A 21,498-nucleotide genomic window follows, 5' to 3' on the forward strand; every position below is an offset into this window, starting at 1 on the left:
AGCGAGCAAACACGAAATAGTCAATTTCTTGCTTACCTTGGAATTTATGTTTAGTGATCGGATGGAAGGAACAGCAATTAAGCTGAAACGTTCATAGAGGTACTCGTTGGAGGAGCTCCCTTTTAGTAAAGCAAACGGGATGATATAAAGTTCCCCTTCCAGAACCAGCACCAACTGACGATGTCTACCAACAGGACCACTGGAATGCATTAACGCCTTAAAAGAAAAGTAAAAACACAAAAAGCTTTTTAACAATGAGCGCAAACTGGAGTCCAATACCTGCTCAATAAAGCAAAGGATTTCTGGTTTGGTAATGTTGATTGTCTGCTACAAACATCTATTAATAATAATTCTGAAATTAAAGGATTCAAATACAATTAGAGTTATTAAAAAAATATTTAGATCAGTAATACGGTTAAATGAATAACTATAATATTATGAACCTTTGTGATGCCTAGTTAATTTGGTGAAAAAAAATTTCTTTGAAAATGTAACCATGTATGAAGGCCAATGTGGTTCACCAAGAGAAACCCACATGGTTAAGTGAATACTTTCTCTTTTAAGAGAGGAGGGAGATATGCGTAGAGAATAAGAGAAATGTGACAAAGGATAAGAGAAAGGAGAGATAACAGTCACAGGAACATAGGTACAAAGACAGATAAATCAATATCAATTAGATAAATACAATTCACCTGAAAATGACAAGTTACTCCCTAAAAACATGATGTCATTATAATCAGGGAGGATTCATTAACTTGGCAACTCAAGACCACTAATTTCTTCCTCCAAATGGCTTAAATGGTCACTTATTATCGCAAAAAAAAATATATATTTTCTATTTAATGTCTTTAAATGTTGTCTCCGACTTCTCAAACCCAGCGGACTTTGCAAATGCGCACATTTGTAAATTTGCTTCAACTTGCACCATCAAATATTGCAACTGTAGCCTTCTGGAATCATGCGGGGTAATAAAAAAGTGGAATGAGAAAGGAAATCATAATCTCTGTTTTAACCATGTGGAATAAAAAGAAATTTAAGATTTCATTTTATCCTAGGCTCTCTATCCATCTCACTTCTGCTCATTTTGCATCTGTACATTTGCACTAGAGGAAGAGATTTAGGGTCAGTCATTCTGACATGAAAATGCCCCCAGGAGACTTCACAAGGAACATTTCCACTCCATTCTGACAAATTGTTTACAAAAAAAAGCAATGATTCCTTCAGGGAGGCTTCCATAGACCAAAGCCTATAGTTAACTTGTTTGCATTCTCTGAAGCTAAATTACCAGCATTTGCTCTAATGTTGCCTCTCCCGGCACAGTGCGAGCTGACAAGAAGTATCTTTCCACCACTGGAGAGTGTTCTCCAGAAATATTCTCCCTCTATATTGCGTTTGACTTAGTGCTCTCAAAGCATTAGCTGCAGGTAACTTTTAGCAGCTACTGTAAGTCATAGTGACATGTGCCTACCCACAGTCCCAATTTACAAGAAACCCGAGGGCTTTGGTTTTATAGTTTATGGTAGCGCGATGCCAGAAATGTGCAAACGGAAGAACATTGAGCATTTGCATGTTCATTCTGCTCACAGCTACTAAAATGAAAATCTTAATGTACAAAAATATTATAAATATTTTAGCTATTATAATCAGAAAATGAATGTGTGTGTATATATATATATTGTTTTTAATAGTATTGTACATAAATACAAAAGGACTGAGATCACTTAACATTAAAATGAATATTTGTATAGCTGCAAACATTCAGGTACTTAGGACTCTCAAGTAACACAAAATAGTCCCCACTTCCCCAAAATAGGAGTAACTATTTTTTAAATGTAAAAAGGTAGAAAAAAATATCCATAAATAGAACCTTTTTCTTGCCAGAATACTCATATTGGTTTAATAATGCAGAAAGTGAGATTCCGGTTTACATTATTTTTCTCTTCTTTTATAGTTAAATGTATAGCTGTTTTATTGCTTCCAAAATCAGTTCTTTTCTGCTTTAATTTTACATTTGATACAAAAATATTGTATCACTTTGTATTCAAATATGCTTATCCATATGTCCCCTAAAACTGAGGGCACCACAGATATCAGTCCCAAGAACAAATAACAAAACTCTAATATCTCTTTATCTTTTCTGTTGGGAATTAGCTTAGCCACCAGGAACATAAAGATGCTTAGCCCTCCATGATGTATAAAGTGGCTGCATGTTTTACCTGCTAGCAAAAAGTACCGAATGCAAATAATATGGCCATTTATTAAAAAAAAAGGAACAAAAAAAATCATGTTCTTCTGATTTGCAAGATTATTCTTCTCCATTTAATGATTCCTCCCCTTAGGGAGTGATTAGAATGAAAGCCAGTTCAGTTCTCAGATGTAATAAGGTTTAATGTTTCTGAAGCCTATGTAGTTCCCCTTTAACTGCATTTTCAATGCATTATAACATCAATTTTTCAATGCAGTCCTCTGGAACTCCAGTAGACTTTGAAGATTTTCAATGCTATTGGAGTGTAGTGTCCATCCTACAATGCCTTTATGAATTATTCAGACTAATTCATTCCAACAGCAACTATTTTGCTGACTGTAGCATGCAAAAATTAAAGACTTGGCTTTGTCATTGGATTTCCTTTTTTACCATGATCCTTTCTTTCCCCAAACAGCACGACCAAGAAGAGCACAACCCAACCGGAACAGCAATTCCAAGAAGTTTTTAATCCATTCATAAAAACACCTAGATTATTTATGTGAAAACATTTACCGCTTAACAAATGAAGTTACCAACACATATCGATTTTAATATGGTCTGTATGTTTAGACAAACTAGATTTGGGTCAGTCCACCAGCAGTTCCTTAGCTAAAATCCATTAGAGTACAGCTCCCTTGAGTCTCCATGACACTACGCCTCTTGACAGCCATGATCCATTGACATAAATCTCCCAAAATCCTATATAACACTCCAAATACAGCTTCCATTTTTCTCATCTGACCTATGACCGCAGATAGAATCTGATACCTATAGTTTATCATCCTACATCACTCTGGTCTAGGTTCTTAACCTAGTGCATTGAAACAGCTGTGTTGACTCACACATTGCATTCTTTTCTCCCTATGTCCTTTTCTATTCTCAATTGCGTAATTTACTTTAATTGCCTGTAATGGCACGCAACCTGACGTCGGATGAGATTTGCTTGCCCTGTCGCGCTTTCCACTTTCCAATCTGCTTTAAAACCTCAGACTTTTTCTTGATCCCAGGACTTCCTTTCAACTCAGGGCTTCAAATTGCAACTACTGTTTTCTTGTCTCGCGGAAGGCCCTGAACATGATCCGTGTTTAAGTCCCAAACTAAAAACGATATGACCAGCTCAACAGTTCTAGTAAATTAAAGAAATTACTGTTTGGCAAAAAAGCTAAACTTGTGTAGACTCAGTTAGAGCCTAGAGCTCAGTCCCTCTTTTCTTCTGATGTTTACTATGAAAATGATGTGAAACCCTTGACTTCTATTGTCTTCCTTTGTTTTGCTTTCTTGGCTTAAACCACATGAGACATAAATGATTCTCTGTTATTATCCTACAGTCATATTCATATACATATATTTCTCTTTTAGATATAAGAAGCTTTTCATCCTTAGGGATAGAAAAGAAGGATTTGAGTTAATTGTTGATGATGTGTTCGTTTTAATTGTGCACGCATCTTAAAGACACAGTCAGTAGAAGTGTTGGTTCATTTATGACAGCAAAGGACACCAAGCCTTGAAGAACCACAACAAAGGGATTACCTAAGGCAGATATTAAATCAAACACTGGTATGATGCCAGGGGTGAAATTGCGTTTTTATGCTCTCTATCAGCTGAATAGATCCCATAAGATCTATTATTGTAGCTAATATTATGGAAACACTTGTGATGTAATTAGAGGATATGAACTTAACATATAAGCAGATGTTATAGTTAATGCAGTTATATATATCTATATCTATAATAAAACAAGTAAATAAACATCATACCCGATAAGTAATAAGGTGACTATAGTAAAAGGTTTTACGTACCTTTGTTCGGTTTTACATAGTACATAATTATGCAGTAGGACCAACATTATCATGTTTTTACTTAGTAGGGCCAAGGGGGCACAGCAAAAATTATGGTTCATACTTACGAAGTTCCAGACTGATTTGGGCACCCGATGGGTCGCCAACAATACGTAGACAGTGTCCATGGTACACCATGTCTCTGCATCTTTCATAGACAAGCAGTACCATGTCTGAGCAGCCCTCCTCAGTCTTGGCAATCAGGACAATGGTCAGAACCACTGTTCAGCGAATAAACCCTAGTTATCTTACTGTTGCATAGCATCATGATATATTTAAAATGTACCGACTAATAAACTCCTGCTTGAAGCAGGAATTTTATTCTCATAAAATTACTTATTTTATTTTTTATTTTTTTTTATAAAATCCTGTTCGTATTATAAAACAATTATATTACTATATTAAAACTGGCACGAAAAATGTGATATTAGACAAGCCAAGCTATCTGTTTTTCCTTAAAGGAAAACAACTTTTAATGCTAACATCATATAATATATGGTATATAATTTCAAATCAGATCATAAAGCAGGGAAGAGTGAAATAAAATGTACTTTTGTTACATTAAAACACAGCGCATTGCTCCGATGAGTCGTGGTTATTGCATTCAAAATAGGAAAGTCTTATACAAACATAATATTATACAACTTCAAATGCCTCATCATAATGTTTCTTTTTATTTTAATAGCTTTCTTATTTTAAGCATATGGTAAAGTAAGCTCGCACAAAGTGTGCTGCAAACATATGCGGCTATAATTTCAAGTGCTACGACTATAACATGATCTCAGCCTCGGCATATGCCGTATTTTCTGGAAAAAGCTACACTTCCTCACTTGTGGTCAATGTTATAAAGCCCCGCAAGAACCTGTCATTCTAATTTATGATAACGATAAAGACATGTGCTGAAAATTAAAAATCAAATAAAACACTGCGCTTTTCTGTTTTTACACCCTTTGAGTGCCAGCTGTGGCCACCGTATCATACAGAAGATCAATGTGTTACACCCACTTCTGGCACTCAAAAGGTTAAGCCTGCCAGAAGGGGCTACGGTTGAATCACGCTGCATTGATCAGCTTGGCAAGTTTTGGCAATATTTTAAGGAAACCATTTATATCTCCCACGGCTTCTCGAAACAATGTGTTCATATTGATCTAAAGGGAGATCTGATGTATTGGACTCGGGAAGTAATTTGTTTTTGGTTCCCCTCGTGGCTTATAATTGGCAAATGTTACAATTGGTTATTTTCTTTGCCTACATCGCAATCAATAGAAGGAGCTGAACACGAATGGCTTTAAACATACAGGTGATCTCTACAGATATGTGTCAGCTCTAGTCTGGCTATAGGGATTGCAAATTATGGCTTGGATACTGAACCTTTGGGAAGAAGAGGGTGAAATGGAAATTGAACACAACATATATATATATATATATATATATATATATATATATTACAGTAATTTAATAGATAACCTACTTCTGCAATTCATTACATTTTTTGCTTTAATCTGCTCCATTACATATTATTCATTAATTAAAACAGTAGTTATTGCCACCAAATGTTATGAAATATTTGCTACAATACTATGGCTTCAGTGGGTGTATAATACTCCAGGGGCGTCCAACCTGCTGCCCTCTAGCTGCTGCAGGACTACATCTCCCATCCTCCTCAGCCAGCCCCTTAGCTGAAATAACATTTTGGGAGATGTAGTCCTACAGCAGCTGGAGGGCCGCAGGTTGGACACCCCTGTAATACTCAATGGTTCTGATGAATTCCAGCTCAAATTGATACAATTCACAGTTTTTGTACTTGGGGCAGCTAGGGATCCAATAATTTTGAAACTGTTACTGGAGAGCAAAATCACGTAAAAAAATCTGTTAGAAGGTGATTCGTGTGCCTTTTAGATGTAAGCTGTCATGACATCTCTATGTAAGGACACGTAATCCTTTTAATGTCCGAGAACAATCATAGTCTTCTCTCATACTGCCCCCTGCTTATGGGATTGAGGTGGTTTTACAGTGTAGATTAAGCCATTTAAGTGCGATCAGCGAGTGGATTTAAAGTAAAAGGGTAATAAATCTTGCTTTTGACCTCAAATTTCCTAAGCGCTATTCTATTTTCAGCCTTGCTTTTTCAGATAGAGGCACAAAATGGGTTGCAAAACATCACAGCTGTCTGGTTTGCCAAATGTATTACATTCACCCGTGGAAGACTTATTTAAAGGTAAAGTACCGGTAAATGCATCTAATAAATCATATACATACATATAGTGTCTATGCAAAAGCTCGCCAATCAATATTAGATGGTTTGTTTAACAACCTGTTACTATATATTTTGTATATAGTTTTGAAGGGGCGGACCTTTCAGCAGTCCTGCGGCGAGTCTCCCTGTTCGGTCTCGGTGCCGGCTTGTAATGCTGAGTGCCGGAAGATGACGTAATTTCCGGAACTCAGCATTACAAGCCGGCACCAAGACCAAACAGGGAGACTCGCCGCAGGACTGCTGAAAGGTAAGTACAAGGGGGGGGGGGGCATTTTAAAATTCGCCCCAGGCGGCATTTTGTCTTGGGCCGGCCCTGTTTGGAACCCAAATCAGTTTTTCCTTCCCTGAAGACTAGGAGCTCAGAATATTTGGAGGGTATGTGTCAGTGTTTCACAGACCTAAAAGTAACACAGATATGTAGTATATAAACAGCAGAAATGTATTTATAAATAAAATTGCCAAACCTAATTTTGAAACGCTTTAATCTTTTACACAAGCGGTTATAAATAGGTCACAAATTCCTATTAAGAGTCTTTGTTAAGGTCCTGTCCTCCTTTGGCCTCTACAGATATCACGAGGTATTACAATAATATGTCAGTAGCTCTTACAATTAACTATACGTTTAGATACTAGCAGTAGCCAGGGACTATCGGATATGGGAACATGCACTATTTCATCTATAATAAAGTAATTATTACTCAAAACATAATGTCTGGATTTCTATAATTAAGAAGTGACTCTAATGCCTTAAAATGTTGGTGGGAACTTCATTAATACACTAAGGATATTCCAGAACAACAATTTAAGTAATCAGGTGAACTGAGTATCCTTGAAGCCTTTGCCAGTAATTCTGTAACACATGCATTTCTTCTAATTCTATCCCCACTGGACTGTGTCGAACCGTTGGCACCTTACAAGTTAATTACAGTAGCAGATTTCATAAACTAATGAATAAATGAAGCCATACATTTCCATATGGCTTACCATCAAAGTCTGAACATTATGAATTATGAATAAGAAACCACTGAAAAACGGAATAATTCTACAAATACATTTTTTTATAACTTTGTTTGTTTTATTTAGAATATATACGGTACATATTTTTTTTTTTACCAATAAAATTAAAATTAAAGGCTACTTGTAATAAAATACTATAAACTTCTCGAGGTGCTAGAATGACTAATATGCTAGGTAAGCTATCATAGGTACATTACTAAAAACTGATAAAGTGAAAGTGTTTAAGTGATGTGTTTTTAAATGTCAGTTTCCACCATTTTACATTTCTGGAACTAAAAAAATCCATTTTGCACAGTAAATGTTAAAAATGTAAAACCATCTTGGCATGCGTTGTACAAGAGTGTTGTCCAGGAGCCAGGAGTCAAACAAGAGATTACAAAATAGGATTGTTGAGCAGAGATATGCAATATATTGAGTCATATTTAAACGAGCTAGATAATGCATTCCAATTTCAAATCTATAAACAAAATTTTTAAATGTCGTTGAAATATGCAGTTTAAGAGTAACCAGAATAAGGCTAAGTATAGTGTATACCTAATTACAGAAAAACTCTATGGTTTAAAACATTCATGTAAAAGAATCCTTATGTTTTTGCGTTAAAAACCGTAGAAACATCGAGAGAGGGGGAACATTTCTGAGGACGAGAAACATATTGAATAAAATATGTTTCCGTTTGCAGGGAAATCTCAGACACAAGATGCAAGAGGGTTACGCGCAGTTAAAAAAGTAGGATTAACATATACTCTGCAAAATTCAGAAAGATTTTCTTAACACAAAGAACACTGGAAAATGCTGCATGCAGCCAAAATCAACAAGAGAGGCACACTAAGTTGTAAAAGAAAAAAAAAAAAATGGAGAGATGGAAACATTTTTGGAAAATGAGAGAATGCAGCAAAAAAATGAAGAACGAGGAAATAATATAATGTGCAGCCACAAGTGAGATTTCTGTGGTTTGATTAATGAGAAGAACAGAACAACCACCAGCAGAGTTAATTTAGGAACTTGTTAGGGAAAGTATATACCAAATTCTGATTTACAAAGTATTCAAGCCCCCTACCCTTCCAAAGCAGGGTATCTATTGGAGGTACTATGCTTTGAGGCTACCACCTCCTTACTGGTTCATAGGCTAGTGTGCCAATGGCACCGATAAGGTACTGCTGGGTTCATTGTGGAACACAGCAACAAAAGGGCAAGTCAATGGAAGTGTGCATGTGCAGATACCCAATGCTGCTAACCCTACTGACATTAGTTAAGGCTGTAAGTCTGCTAGTGGGCCCTACATTCACACCAAGTGTATTTTACTCATGCCACTTACTCATTCATCAATGAACCCAGGGATACCCTTGTCTGAGCAAGTGGGACAGAAAGCTGCTATATGGAGCCATGCGTGTAATATAATCTGCTTATATCACTGATAGACCGAATGCCTTCTGGAAGACAGAGACATTTCCCTTATTATGATATATTACCTGTTAATTATAGTACATACAGTCTGACTACTACATGGATACATGTAGTACTGGGATGCTCCAGTGTCCCAGACAACACCCAGAATGCACCAGAATGCCCCCTCCATGGTTTGCCATTTGATGCAGCTAAGCAGTGGCAGGACAGCTTTTCTAATGATCATTTAGCCTTTTAAACCCATTAAATCAAGGGAGGGAACTTTAGACCGCTAACTGGAGGTAAGTATACCACATGTCACAAGATCTGTTCAGCTAAACACATCTCCTGCATGGTAAATAGTTGGGTGTTGGGAAAAGGGGACACCACAAATATTTAAAGGGACCATAATGGTGCATATGTTGCCTGGAACATCCCTTTGAAAAAATAAATGCTATGAATATTCATGATACCTCCTTTTTATTATAGCCAGATACTCACAGAGATGCCACCGCCCTAACAGTAATTTTTACAGCAGGAAAGATTAATCAAAATAGAAAAAAATCTTGGACACTTGGACAAAGATTTTTAAGGAACTCAACAGGTAGGTTGTTCCAAGAATCTTGGAGCAATAACCATGGTTCTTCTGGATTTAGGCAGCCTTAATTGGTTCTGTCTTTAGCTAATCCCAGACAGATTTGATAATGTTGAGATCAGAGTTCTGTGGGGCCCATACCATCACTTCTAGGACTTCTTGTTCTTCCTTACGCTGAAGATAGCTCTTAATGGCTTTGGCTGTATGTTTGGGGTCATGCTGCAGAATAGTTTTGGGTGTAATCAGATGCTTCCCTGGTGTTATTGCATGAAGAAGTACCTGCCTGTACATCTCAGTAATGAGACCATTAATTCTGACCAAATCCCCAACCAAATCAGCCAAACTTGCAAGGAACCTTCACCACACTTCATTGTTGCCTGCAAACAATCATTCTTGTACCAATCTCCAAAAGAAAACTTACTTTTGGATGGGTGTCCCTTAGTTCTGGTTTTCCCAGTATGATTTGCTTGCAGTAAATGCAGTTGCTTTCTACAGTTGGGTTGGTAACTAGTCAGAATGACATAAGATGTACTTTACATGATGCCAGAGTACTGTCGCAAACAAAGGTGCAGCTTGGGACAATATGTGGCTTGTGGAGGGACATTTGGCGTAATTTGTGGCATAAATTCTTATAAAATTTTGCAGCCCACTACGTCATGTATGACGCAAATTGTGTTATGTTTTGAGAAGGTTTCAAGTTGTGAGGATCAAGGCTGGCTGAGCACTTGCGTGAAAAATAAATAAATGATAGTTATTCATTACATACTGTATATATATATATATATATATATATATATATATATATAGCTATATATATATATATATATGCCTTATAACCATAAGACAATAATTAGAACATATAAAAGTATGGTGGGAGTTCCTGTTTAATAACAAGATTTGAGGATGTATACTGATAGTTTACGCACTTCATTGGGCGCATACTCTCCTATATCAGGGACAACAGGGCTTCTAAAGGCCAAACCCTGCTCTTGTACACGTGAGCACATGATGTAAGCTACATGAATGTTAAAACTACAGAGGATGTAGATTGTATCCCTCGCACATCTGTACTTTGCATCATAGATAACGTCATGTTCTGATTCATTGATAAAGTGACATTTTATGATCGTGTGAAACAACATGACAACTAATTCATCTGCAATTTAATAATGTATTTATCCAATGTCCACGTAGCACCGGTCATATTACGCAGTTTTGCTGATGTACATCGAGAGATAGCAAAAGTAAGAGCGGTCTCCAAAATAGATCCAATCTCTTTCAGGGTATGACCGTAGCTTCACCAGTAAATACCCGACCTCAGCTCCCTACTACTGCCGTTGTGTAATAATTTCTCGTATTATAGTGATTATAGTTGATGAGCGTCAAGGAGGAAGAAACATGAGATGAGGGAGGCCATGAGACATACACGGTCTGCCATATGTTCAGTATGAATTCCTACGTGGAGTAAAGATTCCAACATGATTGGCTGGGATTTGTCAACAGTATACTCTTTAATTATTCTGACACCTGCTTGGTTCGTTTTCTATACAGGCGAAAGTATTGCCAAGGGATTTCTTCCTGGTCTGATTATTTTGGCAATCACTTATCTTGTCTGAGAAATGCTATCAATGGCTATCATTTTCACATTCATACAAATATGAAACAGATCCCCACAAGAAATCATAATTCCTTTTCCATATGGCAAGCTGAATTCTTTATTTAAGTGTAGGTATGGATTCCTTACCTGCCACAATGCAGACATCTCTCTATGAAGGACCTGATGGCCTTCTCCTTTTCACCCCATAAATATCCAGAGTAAATATACATGCTGTTTTGTGCCACAAATCATATTCATAAATTACTTAAATTTTAGCATTTAGTAAACATTTTTATGACATACCTGACATATCGTTAATTAAATGTTCTCTCTAAAGGGCAGACATCAAAATTAGTTTGATTACTCTTCTGATAAATGTCTACAGTTAAATAATGGAAGAATGTTGATTGCCATTATAACAAGGAATTATGATTGTATAGCTTAATTGAAATTGATGCTAACCATACACATAAGCAATCTAAAAAGATTTCGTAGAAACAAAAGAGATATGAGGTTCAACTTTTACTGACCACAAGGTGGAAGCAGTACTTAGGATAGCAGCAAATTCCTGGATGTAACAGATGTGATTTGCACGATGTACCAACGATACAGACTGTATTCTAGCATTTATTTTGTTCTTTGTGAAACTGTGAACTGTCCTGTTCATTCATAAACTCACACTCCCCTCTGTCTTGCTGTCCCACCGAGCTCTGACTCAGTTCATTCCCTGGTGCCTGAGAATGCAGACTGTGCATGTGCAGAATTGAGCGAATGCACAATAGCACTGCCAGTTTGAGTGACCACTCCGGCTTCCTGATTTGCCAGGGGTAGAAGTTGGGAGATATGGCATGACCATAACTGTTTAGCTGCAAATACCTTTTCACTGTTACATATTAGAGTACTGAGTACAACATCAGTAGAAAAGTATGGATGCTTACACATAAACATGACCAACAGACCTCCTGTCTACTCATCAAATGGTTCACCAGACAAATTTACCTTAAAATGCTTGATTCCTCCCTATTATATCAATGGAGTTTAACGCGGAAGTCAAGGGGTTAAAACCACAATTCTCCTACAAACGCTCCTGTCAACCCTCCATTTAGTGAATAGACCCCAAAATAGTTGCATTGCTGACAGCTAGCAATATGGTCTATGAAAATTCTGTACCTACCTACTGGAGTGTGGAGCCAAAATACAACAATTCAGAATGCTTTGAGGATTTCTATGTAAACTATCTCAAATCACAATATCCATAAGTACTTTTAAAAGATATACTTTTATGTGGACTTATACATAGAAATCAGACTTTGTGATATCTGGATAAAACATGTGTTTTTTGCATTAAGGAGTGACGTAACACAAAGAGTTAAAACATTTTGTACCTATTTAAAGACACAAGAGTGGCACTATTTGCAAGTTGGAACAATGACCAGCAGCGTTGTAATATTCACTACTAATCTTTAAATGACTAAAATGCAAATATCAGCATACAAATGATTCAAACATCTAGAGTGAGCCAGCTACTGCGTGTGTGCAAAATGTAATATTCTGTTACTTGACTAATAAATTAGATACTTGGCTCCCTCTAGAGTTCATTAATGAACGTTAACAATATGAATGTGCAAACAATAGCTTTTAAACTAAAATGTAGCTAAATAAATAATAATGATGCTATATATATATAAAACATTAATAATAATAATAATATTATTATACGGTAACATACTGCCTCATGGTTTTTTATAAAATGTTTTCCAGCTTCTTTTTGTGCAATTTAAAATATGTAAGGCATTGTTTGCAAATAATATGCAATGTAATCGGCATAAATGTAATTTATTATAATGATTAACCTTTCTACCAGTATTTACATAGCTAAAATCTGGATTTGTATTCATTTCCACAAATCTTAAACTTCTGATATTAATATTAGGGAAAGACTTATCTTATGACATTTTAGGATGTTTAACAGGCTTCCATGCCAAAGACAAAAATAAGGTCCTACTTGGTTCTAAAACCCAGACGAGGCTGAAGAGGTTTAACAATTCATCATTCCTAGAACGATGAAGCAAACATGATTGTGTCCTTTTAATGTGGAGTTTAAATTCAATCATATTATCTACTTAAACAACTTAATTCATAGTCTTTAGGGTATATTCATCAATGGCCAACATCAGCAGAAGCTACACTGGGGGACTAGCCTGCTCCAGACTGTCGGGAACTGTGCGTCACGAGGTGGAGAATTCATCGTTCTCCAAACATTGTCTGAATCTGAGTTACCATACGCTTTGATTTTAACAGGGACTAAACTCATGAGGCCCAATTAACTGAAAAGTTATGAAGCCTAAGTGTAAAGTAGCACATGTTGCTGAAACGTTTAACATATGTCAATGAGACTCACTAGGGTCTCTGGTAACTCAGAAGGACCCATCAAAATACATTAAGCATTCATGCATTTTTATCTTTGCTTTGTTATAGAGGGAGGTCCACCACAATTCTCATGGAAAAACATCAAGCTGGATCAAACTTCTTACTGAAACTTGCTTTTCTCCTTAAGGGTATTTTTAGGCCAACTCAGGCACTATTGATTACAATTGAAAAAAAAAAAAAAAAATGACACAAAGGAAATCACTGTTAATTTTTTTTTTGTAGGAAAATATCTTGACATTGACAGGGGAACCACTTTATTATAAACTGGGTATGTTTAAGTGCTATAAAGAACAAGCTGGAATCTTACCCCTTCCATTGGTGCCAAGAGTAAATCGTAGAGGGCCCGTAATGGGGGTTTGTTAAGAGGGGTTTGTTTTCGGGGAAGAGAAGACATGTTGTCCTTCACTGGTGACATGGGGTTACTGAACAGACTTGTCATACTCTGGCAGCTTCTAGAAAGCAAACAAAAAGCAGCGTTACTGATGAGTTTACAGCATGCGCGGTTTCATTGAATTGCTTTATGCATAACAACTGACATTAAGAAAATGAAACATGTAATTGGCATTAGCTATGGATTAAAGATTAAAAAATCATTACCATTTTTTAAGAAATATTGGACTGAATCGCTAATGCTGGCCCTTTGCTCAACCCTGATAAATCAATGGTATACATTGTACAAAATTTTTTTTTTTTACACAATAAAACACAGCTCAGAGCATAACAATAAGAGCGACACATCAACTAATCCCAAGTCTCTGGGTAAATATATCTATACCGTTATAACCCAGTTAAAAAAAAACAAAGAGGTCAATACAGACAGCAATCTTTTTTTTTATTAAAGGTAAATTGGTATAAAAAGAAACAAAAATATGTAACATATACAAACCAAGATCTTTTTCCTTTTATATATATCTATACCATATACTTTTTCCATGTGTATATATATATATATACATATATATATATATATATATATTTATATTTATATACACTACCACACAGTATATTGTGTGTAAATATGCTCTTGATCTGCTTTAGGTTACCATACAGCTTAAATTAAAGGTGTATATGGTTCATATTCTTTTAGGCAGACATCAAAATCTCTGGTCTTGTCTTCTGTGATTCATCTCTAGATAAATGTCTTCGGTTAAGTAATGGCAGAATGTTGAGGACTTTTATAGAAAAACATTTAACAAGGCATTATTACTGTATAGCTTTCTCACAGAGAGAGAAAAGGGTCTATTCTCACTCTCTTATCTCAATAAAAAAAGTGTTCTGGGATAAGTAATGGTTTCTTTTATCTTGAAAGGAGGCTTTATTGCCTTGGTTGCCTTACTGCTGCTGATACAGCATCTTCTTTGTCTGTAAAGTCAAGTCTACTTTTCTCAAGCAGTTATTGATTTCCCTGTACAAACTAAAAAGTGTCTCAGTGAGTCTATTTATTTACCTAGCGTTGTAAACAAAAGTTGGGAAAAAATGCAGAATAAAAAAATGATTTAGTAGTAGAAGTGATAAAATATGTCTGTATAAAAGTAAACACATTACCAGTGCTGTTTTAAGGGGATAAAACCAGCTATAACCTCCCGTGCAACTGAACAATATACTAAAGAGTATAAACAAATCGTAACATTGCAAGGTTTTTGCTAATTGGGATCTAGACATACATGAGTCCCATACATTGCAATGTGCTGTTCCACTTCTGTACCTAAATACAGCATTAGAAACAAACATAATTCCTATTAACGTTGAATCTCCTAACTTTTCTCCAAAATAGCTGTCTAAACTTTTGGCTAGATTTTCGTTATTTTTTTTTAATTTTTTTAACTGGAACACTTAATAGTCATATGACACAAAACAAAAACAGATGAAGGCTCAGCACTTTCAAGTTGTGAGGTGTTTTAATGTCCACAAAAACAAGTGGTAACGTTTCGAACCCCTAGAGGTCTTTATCAAGCTTGGTTTATTTGCTTAGCATACTAGTATAAAATGTGGCCAAGATTCTGTCTAAGTGGAGCAGCACCTTTAACCTTTTGAATACCAGCGATTGGGACACACTTCTCCTCTTGGCAGACGGGGACAATTTTCATAGTTTTGCTGTAGTTGGAAGTTGGCGAATCCCACCAGCATCTGTTACCATTGTGGCAAGCAGCTTGGTTCAGCAGCAAAGAGCCCCCATGCAACCTCCCCTACACTACAGAAACATTTCCTCCATGATTACGTAGAGGGAACTCTACAGTGTCACCATGTATGAGATACGTAGTTGGCTCCTGGCCTCTCTTGTCTGTGTAGAACAGGACACTACTGACCGAGAGGGGTATGGGGTGCACCTGGTGGCTTTCTGACCTCTGAAATCCGAAGATATGCTAAAATGTAAAATGCTGAAGCTACAGTATGTAATGGGAAGTGAATCAGGGGACTGAAATGCTGATGACACCTTTCCAATATTCTACATATCAGCAAGACGTGAAAGTTGGGATAAGGATGAGCTCCTTAGGGTGATTAACCACCAGGGACCAATTCCTTTAACCAGCCCACTTAAAATAATCTCCCAACTGCAAAGGAATCCCTACAAAAAGTGCAATTATACAAGGAAAGCCCAGCTGGAACACAGCAGAATTTTCAACAATTAAAGGTGTAAAATGTATTTCAAAGCGTCTTTAGTAAATTCATACCCTATTTCCTGGGGGTTCTAGTGGAAAATGTATGCCCTATTTTACCTACATGTTAAATAGACTTATTAATTTTGACTTTTCACATTTTTCTTAGGAGTCTGGCTTGGCTCGCGCGTAACTGGACACGTACAGACACATGTACAGTTTGCCCACCTCTGTTATAAATATTTAGTACATGAAGTCAAATGTAATGATCCACTAGGCACTTTGTCAATCCATCCGAAACCTAGTCTGGACCTAGATAAATAACTCCCTAACTAGTCTGGACCTAGCGGAATAACTCCCTCCACGAGAGATGAATGACGACTGACAAAGGAGATCAGGGAGTTCATATCAGAGGGGACAAACATTAATAGTGCTTTGTATGAAACCACTTTCCAGATGTGTTTTCTGCTCACTGGACAACACTTTCCATTTTCACCTAATTACACTTTTAAATTACAGTCCTTTTGGGAGTTTGGATACAACTTCCTGTCCATGATGTAAGGGAGAAAGGGAGAGCTCCATGGGAACTTGTGGGGGATTGCCAGGACTTTATATATCCAGCTATAGCAAAACTGAACGCTACTTCAGTTCAAGAATGGCCTTGTAAATATACCCTCTTACTGTTCAGCATTTGTAGCATTGCTAACCCATAATCTACACAATCCTCCGGCCATCAAGGGACCGCACAATTTTATTTTCCACAACACACTGTAATATAGTTGTTTTAGCCGGAGAACTCAAAATCAAAAAAAAATGACACCTATCAAAATCACTGCTGATGATTATTTTTGGCTTTGTTCGAAACATGTATACAGTAAAATATTAACAAAAAATAATCCAATAAAAAAAATAATCTAATATTAAAAAAAAACAATAGCCGAGCTAGGAATAAATGAGACAGTCCGTATCATGCATGTATAGAAAGCACGGGGTAATGTGTAGATATTAATGTTTGCTGTTCACCCAGCCTTTGATGTCCCATAAAATGCTTTTTAAAGTATTAGCGGGATAATATTACACCAACGTAATCAACTTTAAAAGCACTAAATAAATACAGAATGGCTCTGATTCCTCCAAGTCAAAGAAGGCAGATGAAAGGTTTGTCATAAATCGCAGTAATTACTATAGCGGGCTGAAAGTGTTTTAAATCATGTTATCTTCCAGAAGATGGCACTGCTTAGCTGAATTCCTGCCATTAAATAATTAAAGGAAAACCATTTATTATAGCAGGATTGATAACTCTAATCAAGTAGAGATTGTTTCATTTTAAAAGAGATGATCGCACCATTGTAGCTATACATTTATCAGTTCGCCTCACCCAAGGAGGTTCTTTTATTAGTTCAAATATAGAAGGGCAATATAAATCATTCCATGCAAGAGCCCCCCCTCTGTCTGATTCACTCAGAAGAGAAATCTGGCAAAAGAATAACGATGTATTCCTTTAGGTATATAACATCATACATGGAAACCTTCTACATCAGTTGACCCTGAGACTTTTTAAATATTAGCCCTTTAAAAGTCCATCACAAGCATGCCATTGTAATAACAAACTTTATGAAAACCGTGACTTATCAGGAGCGAAGTATATTCTGAATTAAGTTATATACATTCAAGCAGGTATTTCAACCGTGATATACTAGAACAAAATACACCAACTGGGTTAATTATAATCAAAATATGGGAGCGTCAGCTCGAGACTGTGTAACTGAGAACCTGCTCATCTACCCTCAGACTCCTGAGACTTTCCAGGTGTGTATAACATATGGTGGGGTCAGCTTTAGCAGCATGTCTGAGAATAAGGTGTTTCACATTTATTAAAAATATCTCTTTGATGATGACACTTCTATAAGAATATATATTTTACTGAGAAGTAGAGCCAGTTTTGTAACATGGTGGGGAGGGCTAGTGGGCTAATATTCTAGTAGGATGGAGCATGAGGTCTATGCCTCCTTCAGTGGCCCAGTTTATAGTCATTCATGGAATTTCTTGTCCATCCTGATGTGAGAGTTGAGGCTTAGTAGAGCCACAAACTCAGCATCGGTGTCAGTATAGAGAAGGCACTTAACGGTTCTGCAGAGTTTCCCACACACATGAGGTTCAGAGCACTAAAAAATACCGGTAACTTTCCTTGTATTTAACAAGTGGAAGCACTGGGCACAAGCATGATTAGCTCGGGAGCAGCAAGATAGTCCCTTTTTACTTTAGTATCTCAAATCTATAACATTACAAAGGAGTCTGTAGGCAACAGGGATGCGTGTCACTTTTGTCTCTTACTCTGAAGCTTTTACAGATTCCAACAGCCATTTAATTTGGACAGTTCTCAAGAAATACTAGTGAGAAGACAGTGAGACAAGTATGGTAAGCATTCTTCAAGCTGACATCACTTTTATTATATAGTTCTCTGTAGGAGACAGTGGTATCCATTTCACACATGAGTATGCCTTTTACCCAGTAATGGAACTTTTACAGTTCAGAAGTCAACATTTTCTCACAAAATGGTATGTGTAGCATAAAAAGATTTCCCCATCTCACCTTAATCCCCCGTACTTTCACTTGATTTCAAGCGTCATGTTTAATTATAGTGTTTCCTTAGAGTTAAAGTAAAGATGGATAATAATAGGGTTTGTTTCCAGGGCCGGCCCGACAATGGAGCCAAGTGGGGCAACCGCTCCAGGCGGCACTTTTGAAGGGGCGGCACTTTTTTTTAAAAAGCGAAAGAGAGAAAGGGGCACGAGTGGTTTTCGCTTACCAAGCTGTCAGTACCCGCTCGGCGCCCCTCTCTCTCTCCTCTGCGGCGAGTCTCCCTGTTCGGTCTCGGTGCCGGCTTGTAATGCTGAGTGGCGGAAGATTTCCGGCGCTCAGCATTACAAGCCGGCACCGAGACCGAACGGGAGACTCGCCGCAGGACTGCTGAAAGGTAAGTACAAGGGTGGGGGACGGAGGGAGAGGAAGGGTAGATAAGGGGGGGCGGCATTTTAAAATTCGCCCCAGGCGGCATTTTGCCTTGGGCCAGCCCTATTTGTTTCACTAAACTATTCCATTTGAAGTCAAAACATTTTACATAATTATACATTACATAAAAAACATCACCTCATTAAGTGAACAACCCAATAGCTCTTGGTTAGAGCAAATTAAGCTTTATTGTGTTTAGTGGGACTTTAGTGGCAAATGATGGGTCACTGTGCAGTAGACTTTTTGGGGTCTGTTCACTAAAGGCAGTGTTTGTTGGAGAGTCTGCAGTCAACTCAACGACTGCATCATACATTATTAAGGTCCAACCCCAGTGAACTTCCACCTCAGAAAGAGCTTGGCTAGCCCTATATAATGGATAGCTCAATCAGTGAAATGTATAAGTTAAAATATACATTATGCATTGCCAGCTCACCCCTTTACGCTGGAGAATTTTTCTAGAGGTCCTTCATAATGAACAAAGACCTAAGGAAGTTGAAACTACAACTCTCCTGCAGACTCTTCTGACAAATCTTCCTTCAGTTAATAAAGCCCATTGCCATGCAAAAGGTTGATCTTTAAATAAGTCTTAAAACATACCCGTTTCCAAAATTTTCATGTGATGACTATAAAAAAGTAAGTAAAGGTTTTTCGCAACAATGTTTGCAAAGTATAAACTGTGAGGTTATTACAGTGGTGAGACTGTCAACAAGTCATATGGTTCCTTTGTTTCTAATTATAGTTTATCCGCCATTATAATTCACTGCAATAAAATGGATTCCTTCTACGCCCAGGAAAAAACTATACCTGGCTAAGGGATAGCCAATTGATATTATGACCAATGCCTTGAAAACAGCATGTAGCATGTGTACCATGGGAGGCATAGCCATCTGTAACCAGTTTGAGAACAGTCAGGGTTCAGCAAGCACCGCTTCTCAGGTCCTCTTTCAATGTGCAATCCATCACAATCATGATCCCCCACATGCCTTCCCTGTAGGGTAAGTATGTTTTACTCATTATCAGGACATTAGTTAGCAACAAATCTTCCTTTTACTTTCAAAAAGACCACACTGCTATCTTTTGATTGGCCATAAACATGGCTCTCCAACAGAAAGCCCTGGAAGCAGATATGATGCCAAGCGTTTTCTGTGACACTTCTTTCTCAGGGTTCTAGGGTTATGAAGGTGGTCCACGGCATGACATGGAGAGTATGACTGTGTATCTTCTGTTTTATATTTATTTTTATTTACATAGAGGGCATGAGCAGGAACAATCATTTTCTTAATAATAATTTTCTTAATAGGAACACATGAAATTAATTTTTTTACAAAAAAGCAAGTTATAATTCTATTTCTTGAATACTTCACTGAATGTAAATGAAATCTACAGGCACAAAGAGTGACTATGGCTCTCAATCTGACATTTCATTGTTTTTCGAATGCTGGTATTTTTAATATTCTCCATCCTCTCCAATACACACCCAAAGATCACAAGCACAAATCAGACAACCCTGGCACAGAATGTACAAAAACAGATGTAGACTACTCATAAAAGCACCCCTGATATATTGAATATTTTACGCGATGATGACGCTAGACCAAACAGCATCCCAGCATCTTTGGCGCCCCATTACTTTCCATTTAAGATTGCATTATGTTTTTACACAACTATTGTGTGCCTACACAATTTAATTTATTAACACATTTTCTGCTATGAACTGCTGATTTATCTAAATATTATTTTGACTTTTAGGGCTATAGAACACTGTGATACTCAGCAACTATTATGACTCCTAAAAAAGGATTTGGGTCCCAATAGTGAGATATGTCTCCCTAGGAAGCATATGCCACTGTACACCACTTATAGAGCGTATTTTCATAAGATGCGATTATTATAAGAACACAAACCTACATTCAGGAGTAAACTGAGAATTCCAATGATCAGATGCACTAATTGGAAATAATTTGATTCAATTCTAGTATAAACAGCAGTTTAGGCAATGCTAGGTTTTCGCATGAACATAACATAGGTGTTGCTGTTCTGCACTGTGAATATGGGTTTACATTGCTGAGATGTGCTTGTTCCTAACTCTGCATCTGTTTTGGGAAGAGGAATTCATATTAGCATTTATTTTTTTGATGGATGGTTCAGAACAAGGTTTTTCCCTACCCAGTGCCAGTACAGAATCTACAGCAGTGGATTTGTAGACCCCAAATCACAGCAAGAAGTGCACACTGCAGGGTTTTCACCTATGACAACCCCTTTTCCTCAAAGGTTGGGTGCTGAAGGTGGAGAGTCGCTTTGGTCGCATAGAAAGCCATAGATGAAAGCACAAGTCCGATATCAGGCAAGGCAAAGAGATAACATAGGAAGGGAAGTCAGAAATCAAGCCAAAGGTCAAAGCACAAACAAGCAATTCCTGAAGAGGACACTCACAGTAGTACCAATCTAGCTCACTGAATGAGAGTTTTCATCTTTAAACTTGATGCCTTTCAAATCCTGTCCCTGGTTATGAGATCCAAAACAACTG

General features: G+C 37.1%; 1 protein-coding gene across 1 annotated transcript in view; it reads right to left on the reverse strand.

Annotated features, from left to right (window-relative positions):
• Window positions 1-21,498, reverse strand: part of LOC149290243 (tetratricopeptide repeat protein 28-like) — a 239,640-nt gene that overhangs the window by 15,757 nt on the left and 202,385 nt on the right. The window contains exons 14-15 of the mRNA XM_089489458.1: window positions 13,670-13,814; window positions 37-216 (exon numbers count right to left, since the gene is read on the reverse strand). Coding sequence (XP_089345584.1) covers window positions 37-216; window positions 13,670-13,814 — 325 coding nt within the window. The remainder of the gene's footprint in view (window positions 1-36; window positions 217-13,669; window positions 13,815-21,498) is intronic.

This window comes from Sceloporus occidentalis, unplaced genomic scaffold, assembly GCF_023333645.1.
Source record: "Sceloporus occidentalis isolate IW3139 unplaced genomic scaffold, rSceOcc1.0.p SCAF_40, whole genome shotgun sequence".
NCBI lineage: Eukaryota > Metazoa > Chordata > Lepidosauria > Squamata > Phrynosomatidae > Sceloporus > Sceloporus occidentalis.